The following is a 17,981-nucleotide window of genomic DNA, read 5'->3' on the forward strand; positions in this document are numbered from 1 at the left end:
GGCGCGCAGTCCGAGAACTGAGGCTCAAGATGATTACGTAAACAATACCACTCTGTCAAGGGGTGTTGGAAAAATAGGCCTGCAGGACCATTGGCTAGGGAGCTTATTTTGATTACTTCAACAAGGGGCTCGACACTTGCAAGGAACAAAGAATATTCATACCGTCTTCTACAGGCAAAGATTCAATACGGGTCATATCCATCCAACAGTCTCACTCTTTCAGCAAGAGTACAGGTTTGGAAGCAAAGTATAAGATAGTATAACTAGTGGTATCCAGATCACAATTCGTAGACATGCTCGGAAGAATCCATATCCAATGCTAATCTTCCCGTACGTTTCTTCTGCAACAATCGTTTGACTTCGGTCCATACCAGCTCGCGCATCTTGTTCAAGTCGGTTTGTCTTTCCGGACGATATCCCCTGGAGTTTAGTGACATACTTCTATCCAAAAAGTGAGATGGGGAATATGCAAATGTACCACAGAGGAGACAAGAGTTATGACGGTGATTGAGAGGTGTTAGAAGGAACTCACAAAAGTAAATTCCTAGCTATATTCGAAGCCAATAAACTATTATCCCCTTTTACCTCTACAGGTCTGTCAAACACTTCCGTCCTCTGTCTCATATTCTCAGGAGGAGGTATATCATACTGAGGCCATGCGAGACGTATAGCATGCCACCACATGAAAGGTCTACCATCGTGCATCGCCGCTTGTCCCGCCAGCGGGGTACGGACGACGTAAGAGGTCAAATGACCGTTGGTCAGGTCGAATCGGTGTGCGGTCCAGTGATCGGGTTCTTGACGATGTTTTGAAAGGGCAATGATGATTCTTGGTGGGTCGTTGAAGCCGAATGCTGTGTGTCAGAGGAGGGATTTTCACCATGCTTGCGGAATCAGGTGGGACATATGGGACCAGGTGAGAGGAGTCGTGTCGCGGATTTAAGACTTGAGGTAAATACACTGTAGGGATGAGAACAGAGAGATGAAGGGCAGATTGGTGACAGGAGGAGTGAAGCCCCAGGGAGGGTGGAAAGAGAGAGGAGGAGGAGGACTTACGATACCATAATTCCTCCAGGATCTGTTGGGCCAAAGTAAAGTGTTTCTACAATCAGCTTTGACCCCGAAGACTTCTCTTTCAAGACCTCTACAGTACATGGGAGATGTCATAGCAATCCGGACTTCATTTCTGGGCTGACCAGGGATGCATTTGACCAAGTATGACTCATGTCTCTCCCAGCAAGGCAAAGACTTGAATGAGATATGGAACAGAGTACAGACACAAGAGAGAACACTCACTCCATGTACAGCATTATTGATGGCGTCCGCCATGGCGGGAGGGACGAACAACTTGTCACAATTTTTTGGCTGGGTGGAGGATAGATTGTGTCTCAATAATCTGTACATTAGCGTCTGACGGTACACCCCGGAAAACGGAACCGTATTCAATCATCGACAAGCAGGTTGTGTAAAGTGTCATGATGGATGTGGGTCACTTGATGAGTCTTTGAGAGCAAAAGTGCGAGTCCCGCCTACTAATGTGAAGGTGATTGTAATCATATTGCGAGCTGTGTTTCTCACGCTGAGGTTATGCCGATCGGACAGAAAAAAGTTCCATATTGAGACAGATAACAGGTCCAGGAAGAAAAAGAATGGGAAGATGAGACACGCCAGGAGAAAAGAGATAAAGTAAGGGTTTAAAAAGGAGAGTTTTACTTACCGTTTAAAAGTCATCATTGTGAAAACCGTCAAAGGAAACTCTTCGACCTGTTTACCCAAACTAACATTTTCCAAAGCTCTAACAAAACTTTCATCTTCCCAAACTAAAGCCCAACTATATAATCTCTGAGTTATCAAATCCCAAGGAGGTATGACCCCTCCACCTCCACCTGAAGAAGGAGCCTGATGAGGTTGTTCAGGATCGTAAATATGGATCATATCTTTTTCCTTCGGATGTTCTGGCATAGGAACGAAATACGTTTGTGGCATTGTACCTTGTTGAATTGGATATTGAGAAGGTTGTTGATTCGATTGAGGTTGGAGTTCATTGAGTTGTTGAGCTGTGTATATTTGAGATTGTTGTTGGGGATAAGGTTGAGTCACTTCTCGTTGCGTTTCACCGGGTTGTGGGGCTGTATGAAAGGTTGGAGAAGAGAAATTATGAGAATCTCTAGGAATATTTGTTTGTTGTTGTTGATTTATCTGATTTTCCATATCCGTTACTTGTTGAGGTACAGTACTCATCCCACCCATTGGATCTACACCAGGATGTGTTTGTCCCATTACCTCTCCAAGTGGTGCCAAACCAGGAATGTACATCATACCAGGTGGTACTGTCCTAGCGACTGAAGTCGTCTTACCTATTTGAGATTGTTGAATAGGTACAGTTCTCGTCATTGAAGGTGTATTTTCTTGCCATCCTTGTCCTCCTACCGTTTTACCAGAAAAAGCTTTAGAAGAATCTTTCATAGATTGCCCTTGGTCATGTGCTGTAGAAGGTGGTAATGGAGGATAACCTTCATTGGACATTTGTGCTGGAGAAGAACGATGTGATCTTATACTTTCAGATGGTACAGGTGGAAGATCTCTTTGAAGTGGATCTGGTAATGCCGTATGATGAGTTTTCTGAGTTTGTTGAGTCTGATGGGTTTTATGTGTTTGATGATCCGAATCAACATCTTGATCAACTCCTCCGGGCGTTGTTTGTATTTCTTGGGCGGGTAAAGCTGTACCTCTAGCACTGGGCGTAACACTAACACCCATGGATTTACCCATATTACTATCCGTAGGAGCTTGGATGAAAATAGATGGTGGTGCCATACCTGTCTTAGGTCTAGGGGGAGGAACACTTTCACCTGGTTCTGGAAATTCAACATCTGAACCCCAAGTCAAAAGTTCACCAGAAGGATCGGCGTTAAGTGTCATACCTCTTCCACTAATTTGAGGATTCGTACCTGGTGTAGTTGATTGATTATGTGTACCAGGGGTAGTAGGAACATGTGTGACAGGGATAGTATGAGGACTTTGAGTTTGACTTTGACTTTGGTGTAGACTTTGTTGATGAACAGTCCCATTTTGAGAGACTCCAGGTTGAGGAATAGTACCTTGAATAGATTGTTGTACTTGGTGTTCACTTTGTCGTCCTCTGGAACCGATCGTGGGTGGAGCGGTAGGTTGAATGGTATGAATAGAAGCTCTTGGTTGATCCATTAAGTAAGATGGGATCGTCATCATTGGTTCACCTGGAGATCCGGAAAGATCATGGAGGATGAGGTGACGGACTAGATCTCCAAGAGGATCTTGCATCTGGGCAGGAGTGATTTCACCTCGGATGGTAGGATCGTCTGAAGGAGTTTGTTGGACGTTTTGATCAGGGGCAAATTGTTGTTGACTTTTCTCCAATTCGGAAAAACGAGATTCGAACGCTCCAAGACGATTCATGATCTCTCTATCAGCTCTGAACTCGGGTTGTCGCGCAATCTGTTCGATGAACTGTTCAGACAAGGCGAGAATGGGAGGACCACCGAGATGAAGTGGTATTTGAAAGACACAACTATATGAGTGAAACGGTATGGACGAGGATAGAAGACAGATGATGTGAGAGAAATAAACATACCTCTTGCGCCCATTGGGGAGGAGAATCATTCTCGGCCTTCCGTCCTGAGACATTTCTCTCCGTCCTTCCACTGACTTTCCGATGTGTATGTGAATCCCTCGATTTGCTCCGCTTACTTTTGGACTTTTTCTCCCTCTCATTCACATCAGGAATGACAGGTTCAGGTGGCATCTCCCCTCTCACACGCATATCTTTCAACTCTATCACCCTAGCTCTAGCCGCACGGTTCAAAGCTTTCTTCGCTTCGTCACCTATCAAATTCAATCTAGCAGCATCTAACAATTGACAAAGTGTCTCATCGTGAAACTTACTTTCAGCGACTAAACGATGTACATTGCTTGTTGTTGTTGGAGCCACCGATGGTGCGTAAGGAGAATGATTACCGTTGATCACTGAACCTCCTCCTTGTAAGAGAGACGCAGAGTCGGGCTGTGGAGCATGGATGGTAGATGCGACGGTAGGAGCGGGGATGATGGTGTTTGCTCCGGATGGTAATCGGACCGATTTCACTGTTCCCGTAGGAGGAGCGGGTTGATAAGTTGGGACTTCTGAGATATGTGGTAAAGGTGCGCCCGTAGTAGGAGCTCTGGAATGCGGCATATTCAAGGGTTGATTGGAGCCTTCAGGAATCTGAGAATGAGCGAGTATGATCAAAATGAACGCAGCGGAGAATTGAAAGTGGGCAATGTGGAGTGACAGTCGTCCAGCGTGAAAGGATTCTCAGATAATGGAGAGAGGAGAAAAGAGGTTGTCGACAGAGAAAATAAGACTTACAACACCAGATGAAGGACGAGTGAGTAGAATCTGGCTACTAGCTCGAGCAGGGTCAAACGCTATCTCATCTGCCTGGGTAGGCGCTTTTTGTATAGCCCGCTCGGTTGTTTTGGGCGGAACAGACGGTGATCTAGCATTGGGATTCACTGGTTCTTCTTCCTATCTTATCAGCGATGTCTCTTCCGTCTCGAGGGTATCATTTTCATAGCAATGGCGTGGGAAGATTCACTGACGTCTTCCCTTCCGAGTATTGGAACAGCTATTTAGGAACACACTTTGCCAGAAGGAAACACACTTGATGCCACATAAAGCAGAGGATATGAGTGAGAGTGAGAGTGAGAGTGAGGGAGGAGAATAAACGAGATGAACAATTGACTCACATCTGCAATCGATTCCACAAAAGCACTCCTACTTTTCCTATCCAATTCCACTTTGTCCGCAACTTCACCTATATGTCTAGCCTCTTGCTGTACACCTTGCGGTGTCAAACCTAATCCCATTCCTAAACCCGTATCAGACCTCATGACCATCAAAGGTCTCGGAACTCCTAAACCTAATGGAACTCCAAAAGGTATTCTGAAGAAAGCTCCTGCTCCTCCTATTCCAACACTACCACGAGAAGCGGGATTTGGAGGTTCTGGTTGAGCAGAAAACCTGCCTGTGATAGGACGTCCATCTTGATGTAACAAATGACCGAAAGAAGGTCCACTGGTAGAAGTTTCATATGTCTGTCTTGGACCTTTCTGTCCTGTTCCCAGACCCTCCGGAACGAGCTGACCGATGGCTGTTTGACGAGTATCAGGAGCTTGAGGTGAAGTACGAGTCGCGGCTTCTAATTGAGCTAAAGCTTCTGCACGAGCAGCTTGCATAGCTTCGGCTTGTTTGCGTGCTGCTTCACCGACATCGAATGGGTGTTCGGGGTGGGGATGATGTACATGAGGACCGGCCTGAGATTGGGTGTCAACTTGAGGGCCGGTTGTACGAGGACGGGCCGGGGCTGAGGGAGTTTTGGGGGGTGGAGGAAGAGGTTGCGTTGGGGCTGGACCAGGAGTACGAGGTGTTTGACTAGGGACAGGTTTCCTTGGTGAGCTAGCTGTTTTCGTAGGGCTCTGTCGGTCAACAACGCATCCAACTCCAATCAGTTCAGGTAGTCAACACGAACCGCACAGTACTCCACTACTGTCAGTGAGGTCGAAAGGAGTTGAGGTCTGCTGCAAGGAGGGAATAAGGGGCAGGAGAGAGATGTGGCATTAGATCAAAGACGCGCACGCACCCCTTTCACTTGTCCACCCCATGGTATACCCGCAGGAATAGGAACCGGCTCTACACTTGGTTCCCTCCCAAAAGTTCCCATTCCAGCACTCACCGCACTCCCAGTCTTACCTGGTGTCAAATCGCCTTCCACTACACCGACCAGCGGCCCTTGTGGTTGACTTGATACCCTCATCCCAGCCCCTCGACTGAGAACCTCACTTTCCCGATTACGCATACGATCCTGTTCGGCCAAAGCGGCCGTAGCATCGATAATCCCGTTCCCATTGTTGGGTGGACCAAGGACGGAGAAAGGGACAGTGTTGATAGGCGTGTAGGCGAATGGGTGATTGGATCGTGCAGGTGGATGAGGGATTGTGGAATCGACAAGTGTGGGATCGCGTGTGCCTGGACGAGTAGGGGGTTCTGGGAGTGTCAGCGAGGAATCCATCTTTTTTACTCTTTCCTCCCTCGTAGAATTTAAAGGAATGTGGGTAGGTGACAAACCAAGGGTAAGTGTAGTTGACATGGGGATGTGAGATTTGTCGAGGAGATGAAGTGCTGAAGGACGATGGGTGAGGGATGTTGACGAAACCCACGAGAATCGTAAGGTCCAAATAAACCTGGAGTATCTTCAAACTCTTGTCCTTGTGTCATTTCTACCCAAGGTAAGACTATCCGTCAGTTTGAAAAATTACACATAGGGTAACAACCAAAACTCACCTTTATGTCTCGTACTGTTTTCGAAAAAAGACATGATCAGCTTAAAGTTTCCTTTCCTCAAGATGAGAAGAAAAAGAAGAAAGAAAACTCACGAAGGTGTTCCTTGTACAGCTTTTAATTCTTCCAATACTCCTGGAGCTTGTTCACTAACTTGACCTGAATTTGTCAAAGTACCATAAGGTTCGAAAGGAGGTACCGGAAGAGGAATCAATATAGGTGTTCCAAGGGCGGGGTGAGAGGGACCGTAGGGATCGGAAGGACCACGAACAGGAACAGAAACCGAAGGACGAGGATGATCAGTTGGATGTAAAGGATAAAGAGGATTAACAAGATTTGAGAACATCCGTGGGTCGTTTACATTGTTATTGGGTGGATTTAAAAGATTGATCAATTGTCGAGAGGCAGTATAAGGAGGGAATGATAAATGAGGTCGATTTACATTGACAGAAGTAGGAGGAAGAGTAGTATTGTAGATTGAAGCCGTAGTAGGTGGAATACCATTTTCGATAGTAGGTGGTGCGGAGAAAGAACGAGTTCGTGACCATGTACGTGAAGAAGGAGGATCATATGTTGAAGAAAGAACAAAAGTCGGGAGAGAAGGTGTTAGCATATCTACACTTCCCATAGTTTATGAATGATCCTCGACACTTCTTCAATTCACTGTAAAATTCTAGTCGTCACTTCAACTGATTCATCCACTCAAGTTCAGCGAGATGGCGCTGAATTCCTGGTATTGGAGAGATGAGATTGAAGGAAGGGTTTGATCTACCGATAATTTACGAGAGATGAGAGGTGTACGTGCGATTTGGAGAGGTGTAGGTGACCGGCACCCGAATTGGTAGGAAGTAGAGGTGAAAAAGAACAAGGTGGCAACAGAATAGAATGGTTTGAGTCTTTCAGAAACTGGATTTCCAAGAAGGAGTGATGGATAGCAGAGGAAGATGGATGAACGTAGAGGATGGAAAGTGTGTAAAGGAGTAGAAAAAGAGGATGTATTGTTGTCCCAAAGGATATCTTTTTGGTTGACAATAACCTCTTGGTACTTTCCGAAATCTCAAAAGTTTCTAGACATTTACGCATCCCTTCCACTCTTCAATTCTCTTGTAGGCCCTTGGGAGAATAGACTCAGAAGGGAATTCATCTGATTCATACTTCTCACTCTCACCCTCACACACTCTATCCCGACTGGATTAGGAGAAGATACAAGTGATGAGATCCAATGGAGATCGAGCAATGAGAGTGAGATGACTATGAAGAGACAATTAACTCACCTCGAACTGTATTAACCCCCCTATTCCTCACTTTCTCCCTCTCTCCCGGTACTGTTCTTGGTTGTCTCACCGTCTTCGTCGCCATCTTATACAACCAATCTGAGATTCACCTCCTTTGGTTTCTTTTTTTCGAAATTCTGATTAATCTTTCTCTTCCTTTTCCTCTACTTCTACCCGCTCTCTATTGTCTCTCTTCTCTGTACTGTCGCTTATCCCCTTTCGTAAGATCGTATGTGTATCAAGTAGCCTTTGGTATACTGTATGAAAGTGAAATAGGATAGAATCCTTTGGGAAGAAAAGACGTGTGTGCCAAAGGAGGAATTTGATTTCGAAGGTAGATTATTGTTCAACCCTTTTCGTTTGACTTGTGAGTCGACGCTGTTCCATACGTCGAGAGAGATGGTGATGTGAGAGGTATGAAGAGAAGTGAGAAGGTGGCAAGTAGAGAAGGAAGAGAAGACGATGAAGAGAGAAATGGGGCAATGTGATTATGGGGGGGCACTAGATCAACGTGTTTCACAAAATCACAATTACAATACCTCCTTTGGCTTCTTCTCCTCCCTCTCAAATAACTTATCGCACACGTCACTATCCACGGTGAAGACACGAGTACAGATTGAGATGTCAGTCTACTCGTATATGACTGGTTGGGGAAACGTGTTGGCCATGCAACATCGAAACACGTTGGTGTTATACATTCGGAATGATGAATACTTGAATGAAAGAACAAGGAGAGGATTAGTATTCAGGTCCCATCAACACATCAGCTAAAGCATAAGATAAGAAAGAGGAGGAGAGAAAATATTAAGATATAAGATAGATCTCACTCGCTCAATAAACCCACTCGTTCCCCATTCAACCTCTCTTCTACTTTTATTCGTCGACGCTCAGACCATCGTAAGGCGTCTTCTCTACCTCGTGATATGTTCACTCGTAAGAGCACTGGAATAGGCACGGAGAGCATGATGAGAAGAAAGACAAATCCTAATCGAATGTTTCCTGTCGTATCCGCTATCAAGCCTACCACTAGAGGTCCGATGAACGAGGCTGATTTGTCGGTGAGGGCAAATAGAGAGAAAAACGATGATTCGTGGTTCTGATATTTCAACTCGATTTGACGTAATCATAGAGTTGACCTTGATGTGTGGTCGTATTGAGTGGTTCACACGATGGATTCAAAGTAGCTCTCATGTTGCAGAACAAGCCACAACGAATCAGAGGGGAAAGAGAGTTGGAGAGACGATAGAAGGGACGACCTACAGGTGGTATGAGCTCGGCGTAGACGGCACGAGAGTACGAGCTAAATGGTCCATACAGCTGTCATCGTCAGCGTCAATGTTTCCCTCGGGCTTAGCACCATCCTCTTGGGAAAAGCAGGACATGACTCTACTGCCCAGCAGATTATTCAGAACCAGGACCAGCTGCACCAGCTTTAAACAAAGTGGAGTGAATGGGTAAACTCGTGATCTCCACGAACACATAAGAGAGGTGAAAAACACTCACCAGCCCAAACCATCCGGCAGCGACATACATCTCTCCCTGCGTCCTCAACCCTCCAAAAGGCAACACCAGCCCAATCACAGCGTACAGCGGCAACACCAAGCCGAGCACCGTGACACTCAACAAGAAATGCAAGTTTGACCATCCCATTCGTCTTTGTAATTTTGGAGCGAGGAGGGAAGAGAAGATGGCGGAGAGCTGAACAAGGACTCCGATAGCGATGATCCCAGCTGGGGACATTCGGAGGGTCGAAGAGGCGTAGAGGATGGCAGTGTAGGTTGTCGTGTGGAAGCCTAGTCGTCAGATGAAAGTTTAAAATGCCTGATGCGTTGCAGCTCTTTTTTGCTATGATCGGTGTACGCCTTGATACGTTAGAACGTCGTAGGGAAACGTCTAATCAAACGAATGACGAAGGGTATGGACACAGAGCAAGAACGTGAAGATTGGATCCAAGGGAATAGGGGGTGATAACAGACAGAACCCACCATCAGAAAGAAAGATCCAAGCTACCAACAAGACGAATAAATCCCGTAATTCTCTCATCTCCTTTGGTCTAATCATATCCCCCACTCTCCTCCATCCCATTCCCAACCAGCCCAACCTTCCTCCGCTACTCTCGCCAACATCATTCCCCTTCTTAGAGCCAGAAGGAAGCCCGATCCAAGCTGGTATAGTGAAGATCCCCCACCACAATCCACTGATCCCGATGGCTAATCGAAGGGCGGAAGTGGACCCATGTAATTTCAATACGGGTATAGTAAGCAGTAAAAGGACTGATACACCTGATAAAAAACCGAGAGCGTAGGCTGTACTTGATATACGTGAGGTAGTCAGACTGAGCAATGCTTGAGCGTGTTGTTCATCTTCCGTCTGAATGTCTCGTCCCTCTTCCGATATATCGGCAGGAAGAGACGTTGGATGAGTCGGAGTTGGTAAGATTGCGGGATCCGATGATGCTAAATCCTGTGTAGAGATGGCTCTCACTGCGTCATCAAGTAAAGGAGGTATAATATTCCCTTCTTCGTCATCAGTTTCGAGTGGAAGAGAGGGGTCGGAACTTTGGAGCGATTTAAATGCTGCTCTGACGACCGGATCCTCTCTGGCAAGAGAAGGAAGAAATGCGTTGCTACATACCAAAGTGGTGGAGTAGGTGACACTACCGAGGATGTTCAGCAGTGCCGCTAAGATCGGAAGAGAGGGATTGGGGGAAGAGGGAAAGAGGAATAGAAGGATGGCTGATATGGAGCCGGTGAGTGCGAAGATGACCAAAAGACGTTTTCGCCAGAAAGCTGATATTCAGTATGGTGTACTGTCCTTTCTCTCTCCTCTCCTCCTTCCTCCCTTCCTCAGTCACTCTTGTCTTCCCTGCAGTCCCCTAACAGCAAACTCAGATTATATGGAGTTCAAGAGACATACGAGCACCCTTCCAAGCATTTGGAACCGCCGATGGCCGCTTAGTGTAGAAGGTCATTGAGGTGTGGTCATGTCATAGGAAAAGAACTTACGAGAATCTGCCAGAGATCCTACTGAGATGATACACAAAGCTTGTATGAAGACCGATATTGACTTGACGTACATGCTGCGAATCAGTATGCTTCAGCACAGGTGTAGCTCAGCGGGCGGCAACAGTGAAGGAGTTTCGAGGTATGACGAACTTCTCACCCATGACCAGGAGGTTCTGGTCAAGGGAAAAGGGAAGAGGGAGGGGGGAGGGAGGAAGGTAAGTGCTCACCTGAATGAAGCAGTGTCCACCATGATTCCCAATATCCTAGCTTTGCACGCAGTCTCCAATGCCGGTCGGTCCACAAGGGTGCATGGTGTGATATAGTCGGGGGCTAGATAACCTATCTCTCTTGCCATATCTGATTATTAGTGTTCTCCCTTCATCCCGACCAGGACACTTCATCTCTGGATCAGAACGTTGTGACACACAAGTCTCGCTGCCGCAAGGTTTCTGCTTTCCCTTGTGATAAGGTGGGGTAGGGTGGTGAGAAAAAGAAATTCGATGAATGACCGCAAGTTATTAGGGGTGATGATGAATGTTAATGAGAAGAGATCGTTGTGGGAAAAAGAGAGGAGTCGACGTACGTTCGAGGGTGATAGGCCAAAAGATTGCCTATGTATCAGTTTCTTCAAGGATGCACGAAGAATGGGTCAGTTCGGTAGCGTGCTAAGAAAGAAGCAGATGTCAAGCTCCTGTTTCCTCTGAGTGCTAGGTAAGGATATAGATTACGAATCACAAGTCCTTACTATACATTCCGAGAGTCCAAGCACTTGGGAGGGACAGAGAAAGATGTGTTTGTTTATAGTCGAACAGAGGAAGACTTACAACCCCACATGCTGACCAGACCTCTGCAGCTATGGTGTAGGTGTACCAAGCTCTGGTATGAGTCCAAAGAGACATCTTCTGCTTCTCCTCCGTATTCCGTAGCTTTATGTATGTAAACGACACCGTAACGGTAACATGGGCAGAATGGAGATGGTGAATAGAAGAGAGGGTAAAACACCAACGTTGGTGGTGAGCCAAAGTGGAGCGAAACTGTATAATCGCGACGGAACTCGAATTAATCCCGACGGAAATTTGGCCATTTCACCCATTTCCCTACACTACTCACCCAAATACCTACACTACTCACCCAAATCCCTACACTTCATCAATATTGCAGATTCTGAAGATGTAAGACATGTAGAATGATCCTGCAGAGTTCAGGATGCATGAAATGCATAGAGATCATGTGTATCATGCATATTGACAGCCCTAGAGTGGGTTTCGGACCGGTTTTCGGATTATGTGTGTCACGGCCGTCGAACAACTACTTCTTAATAGACCGACGGTCGACGAACCTCGGCTAACTTCACGCTCTGAGTCGATGTCTCACCCAACCAGGAGGGCGCAGACGTCGAAAGGGGTGTAACTACGGCGTACTTCGGCGTAGTTACTCTAACTAGGGTTTTGATCTACTGATGGCGATGTATCTTGATTTATAGCTATCTCTATCTGTCTTTTACTACTGACAACAATCAAGGATCGCTGAAGAACTTCAGCGATCTTCTCAGCTAATATTATCTACTCCTCCTAGACGTTCATCCAACCCTCTCGCGCTTTGACGTACTTCAACGCACTTCGTCCAACTTCCCCGAGCCCTCGGCCATCCTCTTCCTCCTTCGACTAACTCCGCCTAACATCGCCGCACTTCTGCTCCCATTGTCCCTACTTAGCCTAACTCCGCCTAACATCGCCGCACTTCTGCTCCCATTGTCCCTACTTAGCCTAACCCCGCCTAACATCGCCGTACTTCTGCTCCCATTGTCCCTACTTAGCCTAACCCCGTCTAACTTCGCCGTACTTGGTGTCAGAAGTCCTGAGTTACGTGTAGAGTAAAGAGGTTAAGGCGTGATGGGGTTTTGATGGCCAAAGGAGGGTCATTGTTGGTGGAGTAATCGAGGTGTCACGACGTAGTTCGTGACAGTCGCCCCCTTCTTTAGCCGCGAACGTCCTCGTGAGCGATTACACCTCTGTCGTGGCAAGAGAACTTAGCAGCGTAGTACCCCATTCTCTCCCTCCCCATGACCATCCTCCACTCTTCTGCTCTTTGCGCCGCACTTCGTAGTTGGGCCTCCTTTCACTCCAGAACCCGACAATGAGACTCCCCTAACTTCGTCGAGGTTTGCCGTAAGAAGCCCTGTGTCTTTTGTAGGTGAGACACGCTTCCTGAATGGCAGCCGAACAACACCGTTGTTTGTCGAAGTAACCCTCGCTTATATTGAGATGAGACACTATAGCGTGGGAATTTTGATCGTCCCTGCGCTGCCTTTTGTTGATGAAACGCGAAGTTTGCTGCATGTTGACGACGAGGGGTTAGGTTTGATTATACTAAATACTGAGCAGTTCGTCGACCTTCTCTCTTTTTCCCATCTGCTTTCAAAACTTTCTATCTCTCTTACCTAGAAAACAGATTTGTTACCTTGAATCATCGCCTCGAGTTTTATTCTCATTTAAATATCTTAACGTCATGGCCCCTTCTACTCCTACATCTAACCCTTTCGCCGCCATGAGGAACTTTGGTGGTATGGTGTCGTCTGCTCGTGAGTTATTCCTCGACACTTACCTTACTTCGCCGGACTTGGCTGATGTTCAGTTTCCTTCGGCGACAGATCTCGCCAAGTCTCCTCCCTCGGCCTCGGCACCCTCTCTTTGGGGGAGCCGTCTGGCGATGTCCCGCCTCCTCGCTCCGCTTCTCCTCCCGCCGGTCCTCCCGCTGGTTCTCCCTCTGCTTCTCCTCCTCCTGGTTCTCGCTCTGCTTCCCCTCCTGCCGCCAGCCCTCGCCGCAGGACGCCCGCCTTTCGTCCTGGTGAGTCTCCGTCCTCCTCCGACCAGGACTCGCTCAGTGGTTCGGAGTCGGACGATCAGTCAGACTTCGAAGGAAAAGGGGGTGATTATAGTGATGAGGATGATAGAATCGTGTCGGAGGGTGAAACCGAGTTAGAGGAACACTCGGATGATGATATGGTGGCGGTTAGTGTAGAGGACAACAACGTAGATAGTCCTGAGCGTGAGTTCTTCGTCCAACCTCTCACACCTTCGCCGAACTTGGCCTTGTTTATCTGTTCTTTAGCTCTCCACTCCAAGACATTGCTAACTCGCAGCCGCTCCTGCCCCTCCCCCTGCTCAAATTGTGGGCCAGAAACGACGCCGTTCCCTCTCCTCTTCTTCTTCTTCCTCTTCTTCTTCTTCCTCTTCTTCTTCCTCTTCCGGCCGCTGCTGCCGCTGCTGCCGCCGCCCGCCCTGCCGCCCGCCCTGCCGCCGCCATCGCTCCTGCTGCCGCCGCCGGTCCTGCTCCCGCCGCCGGTCCTGCTCCCGCCGCCCCCGTCGCTGCTCCCCCCCCTTCTCCCAGAGGGGAGCCTTCGCCCAAACGGGTGAAGTGGGAGAAGATGAAGTCCGAGCCTGGTCGTTGGATCGCGGTTGGTGTTGACGAAGCGTGTGATCGTTGCCGGTGAGTCCACCTATTCGTACTACGCCGAAGTTACTCCTGCTAATTAGTAGACGTGAGATTATCACGTATAATCGTCCAAACTGGCCCTGCCTCAAGGCAGTCAGGCCACACAACAAGGCCCTCCGTTGTGCTTCATGCACGTCTGGCCCCTGCTCCTTCTGTCCCGTTTCCTCTGCCCGGGACATCCCGCCCCGTCCCTTCGACGCTTCTCCCTTCCCCCCTCCTCAGACTCCAGCGTCTGTCCCCCGCTCGCGGGTACCTCCTTCGTCTCTCCGGTCGGTTCGCCGTACTTCGCCGGACCTCCGCCCGTCGCCTCCGTCGCCGTCGCCCTTCGCTCCTGTGGCCGGCCCATCACGTCTCCCGGCTGTTCCTCCTTCGTCTTCTCGCCGTCCTTCGGCCTCTGCTCCTTCGGTCTCCCGTCCTTCGGCCTCTCGTTCTTCGGCCTCTCGTCCTTCGGCGCCACGTCCGTCCTCTCCAGTGGTAGCTTCTCCCCCGGCTCACAGCACCCGAACTCCGGCCACTTCGGCGGCCCCTCCCGTCACCCCTCCCTCTGCTCCCCAGAAGACACCGAAGTCTTCTTTAAAGAAATCAAAAGGGAAATCTAAAGAGAAGGAGGTTGCCTTCAATGATGGTGATGTGGAAAATGAAGATACTCAGCGTGCTGGTCCCTCTGCTCCCCGGTTGTCCCTTGTCCACCCTCGTATCTCCCTGGACGTCCGTATTCCTGAGGACGAAAAGGAATTCGCCACTTATCGTTCTCTCGTCCTCGGTCTCACTACTCAGCTTGAGGCCGCCCGAAATGATACATCTCTCCTGCTTGACTTCTCTTCTCGTCAAGCTAACGCTTTAAACAATCTTACTGCGGCGTTAGTAGATGTAGTCAACACTGGGGCTCTGGACGACGAAGCAAGGACAAGGTTAGCGGCCGTCTCTCGCCGAAGCCTTACTGAGATAGCCGATGTTCGCCGAAGACTGTTCGACACCCCCTTCCTAGTCACTCCTATGGCGTATGAGCCACCACCGTCCCTTGACTGGTTAGGTCGCCGTAGTAATTCTCGTGTCCCAGCTTCCGCCCAGACTGCTCTCGACCTCCTCAGTCTTCCCTTCGAGTGTCTACGGACCATACGTTCTCTGTGGAGGACCCCGAGCATGCAAGCTGCTCGAGATGTCCAGGACTTCGGTGACTTCTTTGGGGCTATGAATCGGGCATGGAATGCTTCTCTCTCTACTGCGTTCCCGTCTGAGACTCTCGATCTACCTTCGGTCATCGGTAGCCTCCACACCAATCCCGCGGGACCGAGTAGATCGAAGGAGAAAGGAAAAGGAAAAGGTAAGGGTAAGAGTAAGGACAAGTGAGCGGTACGTAGCTGTAATCCTATGTTGTATGCAGTACGTTCTATCTCCTAGCCCTTCGCAGTCGCCCTTCCTTCGGCTTAGTAGGGTGAAGTTCGTGGAACTTCGCCAATATGTCATCAGCTCCATCGACGTTCTCCACTGGTTCCCATGATACTGAATCGTCTGTTCCTTCGTAACCTAACCACTCTACCAAGTACTCTAACTTTCCTGACCTCTTATTTACTCTAGAGTCCACAATATCCTTTACCTCCCAAGACTCTCCCTCATTGTCTACTTCTACTGGCCCAGGTGGCTCAGCTTGCTGACCAGGAAATATTGGAGGGTGATAAGGACGGAGCAAGGAGACATGGAATACATCATGGATACCTGCCATCGTTCCTGGTAATTCCAATTTACAAGCATGAGAACCTACCTGCCGTACTACCTTGTACGGCCCACTTTGCTTAACATCTAACTTCTTCATTGGTCTCTTCGTCTTAATATTCTCTAACGACAGCATCACTAGGTCTCCTTCCGCGAAGTTCGGCGTAGTCCGGTGTTTCCTATTGTATCCTTCGGCGTACTTCTCATTAGCTTTCTCAATTCCTTCGATACAATCTTTGTGTATTTCAGTCAAATCTTTTACCACCACCGTAGCAGCGGGCACTTCGACCTCGCTAGCCTTTATCTCTTCAGCCCAACGAGGGTGATATCCATAGTTCGCATAGAATGGGGTTTTGTTTATCGCAGAGTGCTGGGTGTTGTTGTAAGCAAAGCTAGCTCGAGCGAGTAGCTTTGACCAGTCGTTCTGCTGATAGGAGGTGAAGATTCGAAGATACAGTTCCAAAGACTGGTTGGTTCGTTCGGTCTGTCCGTCAGTCTGTGGATGATATGCAGTAGAGAGATGTAGTCTTATTCCGAGACTATCGGTCAAATTCTTCCAGAACTTGGAGGTAAACTTCGATCCCCTGTCCGATACTATATTCTCTGGCAACCCATGCTGGGCCACCACATAGTCCAATATCAACTCTGATAGGCCGGCTGCGGTTAACTTCGTCGTAGTCGGGATAAAAATGGCCCATTTGGTCAACCGATCCACCACTACCAGGATGGAATTATATCCATGGGAATTTGGCAGCTCCTCGATAAAATCCATCGAGATGCTAGACCAAGGTTTCGTAGCTACCTCCAGTGGTTTAAGCTCCCCATGAGGTTTCTGTCTGTTAGTCTTCGCTCTCTGACATACCGCGCATCCAGCAACATAATCTTCGACATCCTTCCTTACTCCAACCCAGACATAATCCCTCAGGACTAGTTCAAGAGTCTTCGCCGAACCTGGATGACCGGCCAAGGCTGAGTCATGTCGCATCTTCATGATCTTCAGCCGAGCATCGGCGTAGTTCGGCACATAAATGCGATCGTCGAATGTGAGGAAACCTCTTGAGTTCCACCCCCCACGAAGGATTAGAGGAGACCGCGAACTACGGCGTAGTTCGGTGATTGATCCTGGTTCCTGCACGTTATCGTTACACGTAGGATGAGAACACTCAGCGCAAACGACTCCTAATAATTCTTCTCTGACCCCTTCTATGTCTTCGTCCTCCTGAACTCCAAGTACTAGATCCATAGGGTCCACAAGATCATTTTCCTTTACCTCCCTTGTCCCTTGCAATGCTCGAAGGAGGTGACGCAACTCCGACGTGGTGGCGTCAACTTCGTCGAACTTCGGCAGACCTTGGATAAGGTTGCTCTCTTGTACCATGGTACTTCCTTTCCCGGAATGATAGTCCGCCCGTCTAGATAATCCATCTGGAAGACTTGCCTGGGTTCCTGGCCGATAAACCATTTTAAACCTGAAGTTAGCTAGCTCCTCTACCCACCTACCTTGCCGAGGACTGAGTTGTTTCGGTTCCATCCAGTAGGTAAGGTTTAGATGGTCGGTAAGTACTGTGGTTTCCACCTGCAATAATAAGTGTCTCCTTCTTCTGAAACCCTCCACTACAGCGAGGAACTCCTTTTCTCCTACCGTATAATTCAGTTGAGCTGTGTTGAAAGCACCAGACTCAATAGCTACCGGGTGTTCTTGACCAGCCGTGTTGATCTGCGAAATTATGAACCCCCAGCCGAAGAACGACGCATCTGTCTGTAATATCGTCTTCAATGTAGGGTCAAAATGGGCTAACACCGGCGCAGTACACATCCTAGCCTTCAACTCTTTGAAGGCTGACTCCTGTTCGACTCCCCATACAAATGGTACCTCCTTCCTTGTCAAGTCATTGATAGGTCTAGCAATCTTCGAGAAGTTGGGGACAAAGCGCCTGTAGTAGCTTACAACTCCAATGAATCCCCTTGACTCTCGTAGATTCTTAGGACGTGGGAAGGAAGTGATGGCATCAATGTATTCTGGGTTCACCGATACACCTTTAGAGGATACCACGAAACCCAGAAACACCACCGAATCTCTTTCGAACTCGCACTTACTAGCTTTCACGTACAGGCTCGCCTTCCGCAGTACCTCAA

At 48.3% G+C, this 17,981-nt stretch overlaps 3 protein-coding genes across 3 annotated transcripts; 1 reads left to right on the forward strand and 2 right to left on the reverse strand.

Moving 5' to 3' along the window:
• Positions 1-278: 278 nt before the first annotated feature.
• Positions 279-6,986, reverse strand: TREMEDRAFT_65917 (uncharacterized protein; the record flags this gene model as incomplete). Its single annotated transcript, XM_007007998.1, has 13 exons — positions 279-420; positions 533-854; positions 1,057-1,102; positions 1,297-1,396; positions 1,718-3,441; positions 3,614-3,864; positions 3,925-4,243; positions 4,388-4,546; positions 4,768-5,496; positions 5,661-6,064; positions 6,238-6,312; positions 6,362-6,375; positions 6,454-6,986. The coding sequence occupies 13 exons, from the start codon at positions 6,984-6,986 to the stop codon at positions 279-281; spliced, it is 4,818 nt and encodes a 1,605-aa protein (XP_007008060.1).
• Positions 6,987-8,435: 1,449 nt separating this feature from the next.
• TREMEDRAFT_45912 (uncharacterized protein) lies at positions 8,436-11,536 on the reverse strand (the record flags this gene model as incomplete). The annotated part of the gene is made up of 6 exons (XM_007007965.1): positions 8,436-8,728; positions 8,893-8,949; positions 9,136-9,425; positions 9,618-10,421; positions 10,638-10,726; positions 11,373-11,536. The coding sequence occupies 6 exons, from the start codon at positions 11,534-11,536 to the stop codon at positions 8,456-8,458; spliced, it is 1,677 nt and encodes a 558-aa protein (XP_007008027.1). The 3' UTR covers positions 8,436-8,455.
• A 1,609-nt stretch (positions 11,537-13,145) lies between these two features.
• Positions 13,146-15,482, forward strand: TREMEDRAFT_65919 (uncharacterized protein; the record flags this gene model as incomplete). Its single annotated transcript, XM_007007999.1, has 6 exons — positions 13,146-13,218; positions 13,272-13,484; positions 13,548-13,648; positions 13,674-13,685; positions 13,780-14,126; positions 14,177-15,482. The coding sequence occupies 6 exons, from the start codon at positions 13,146-13,148 to the stop codon at positions 15,480-15,482; spliced, it is 2,052 nt and encodes a 683-aa protein (XP_007008061.1).
• Positions 15,483-17,981: the final 2,499 nt, after the last annotated feature.

The sequence above is a fragment of the Tremella mesenterica genome (genome assembly GCF_000271645.1).
Source record: "Tremella mesenterica DSM 1558 unplaced genomic scaffold TREMEscaffold_17, whole genome shotgun sequence".
NCBI lineage: Eukaryota > Fungi > Basidiomycota > Tremellomycetes > Tremellales > Tremellaceae > Tremella > Tremella mesenterica.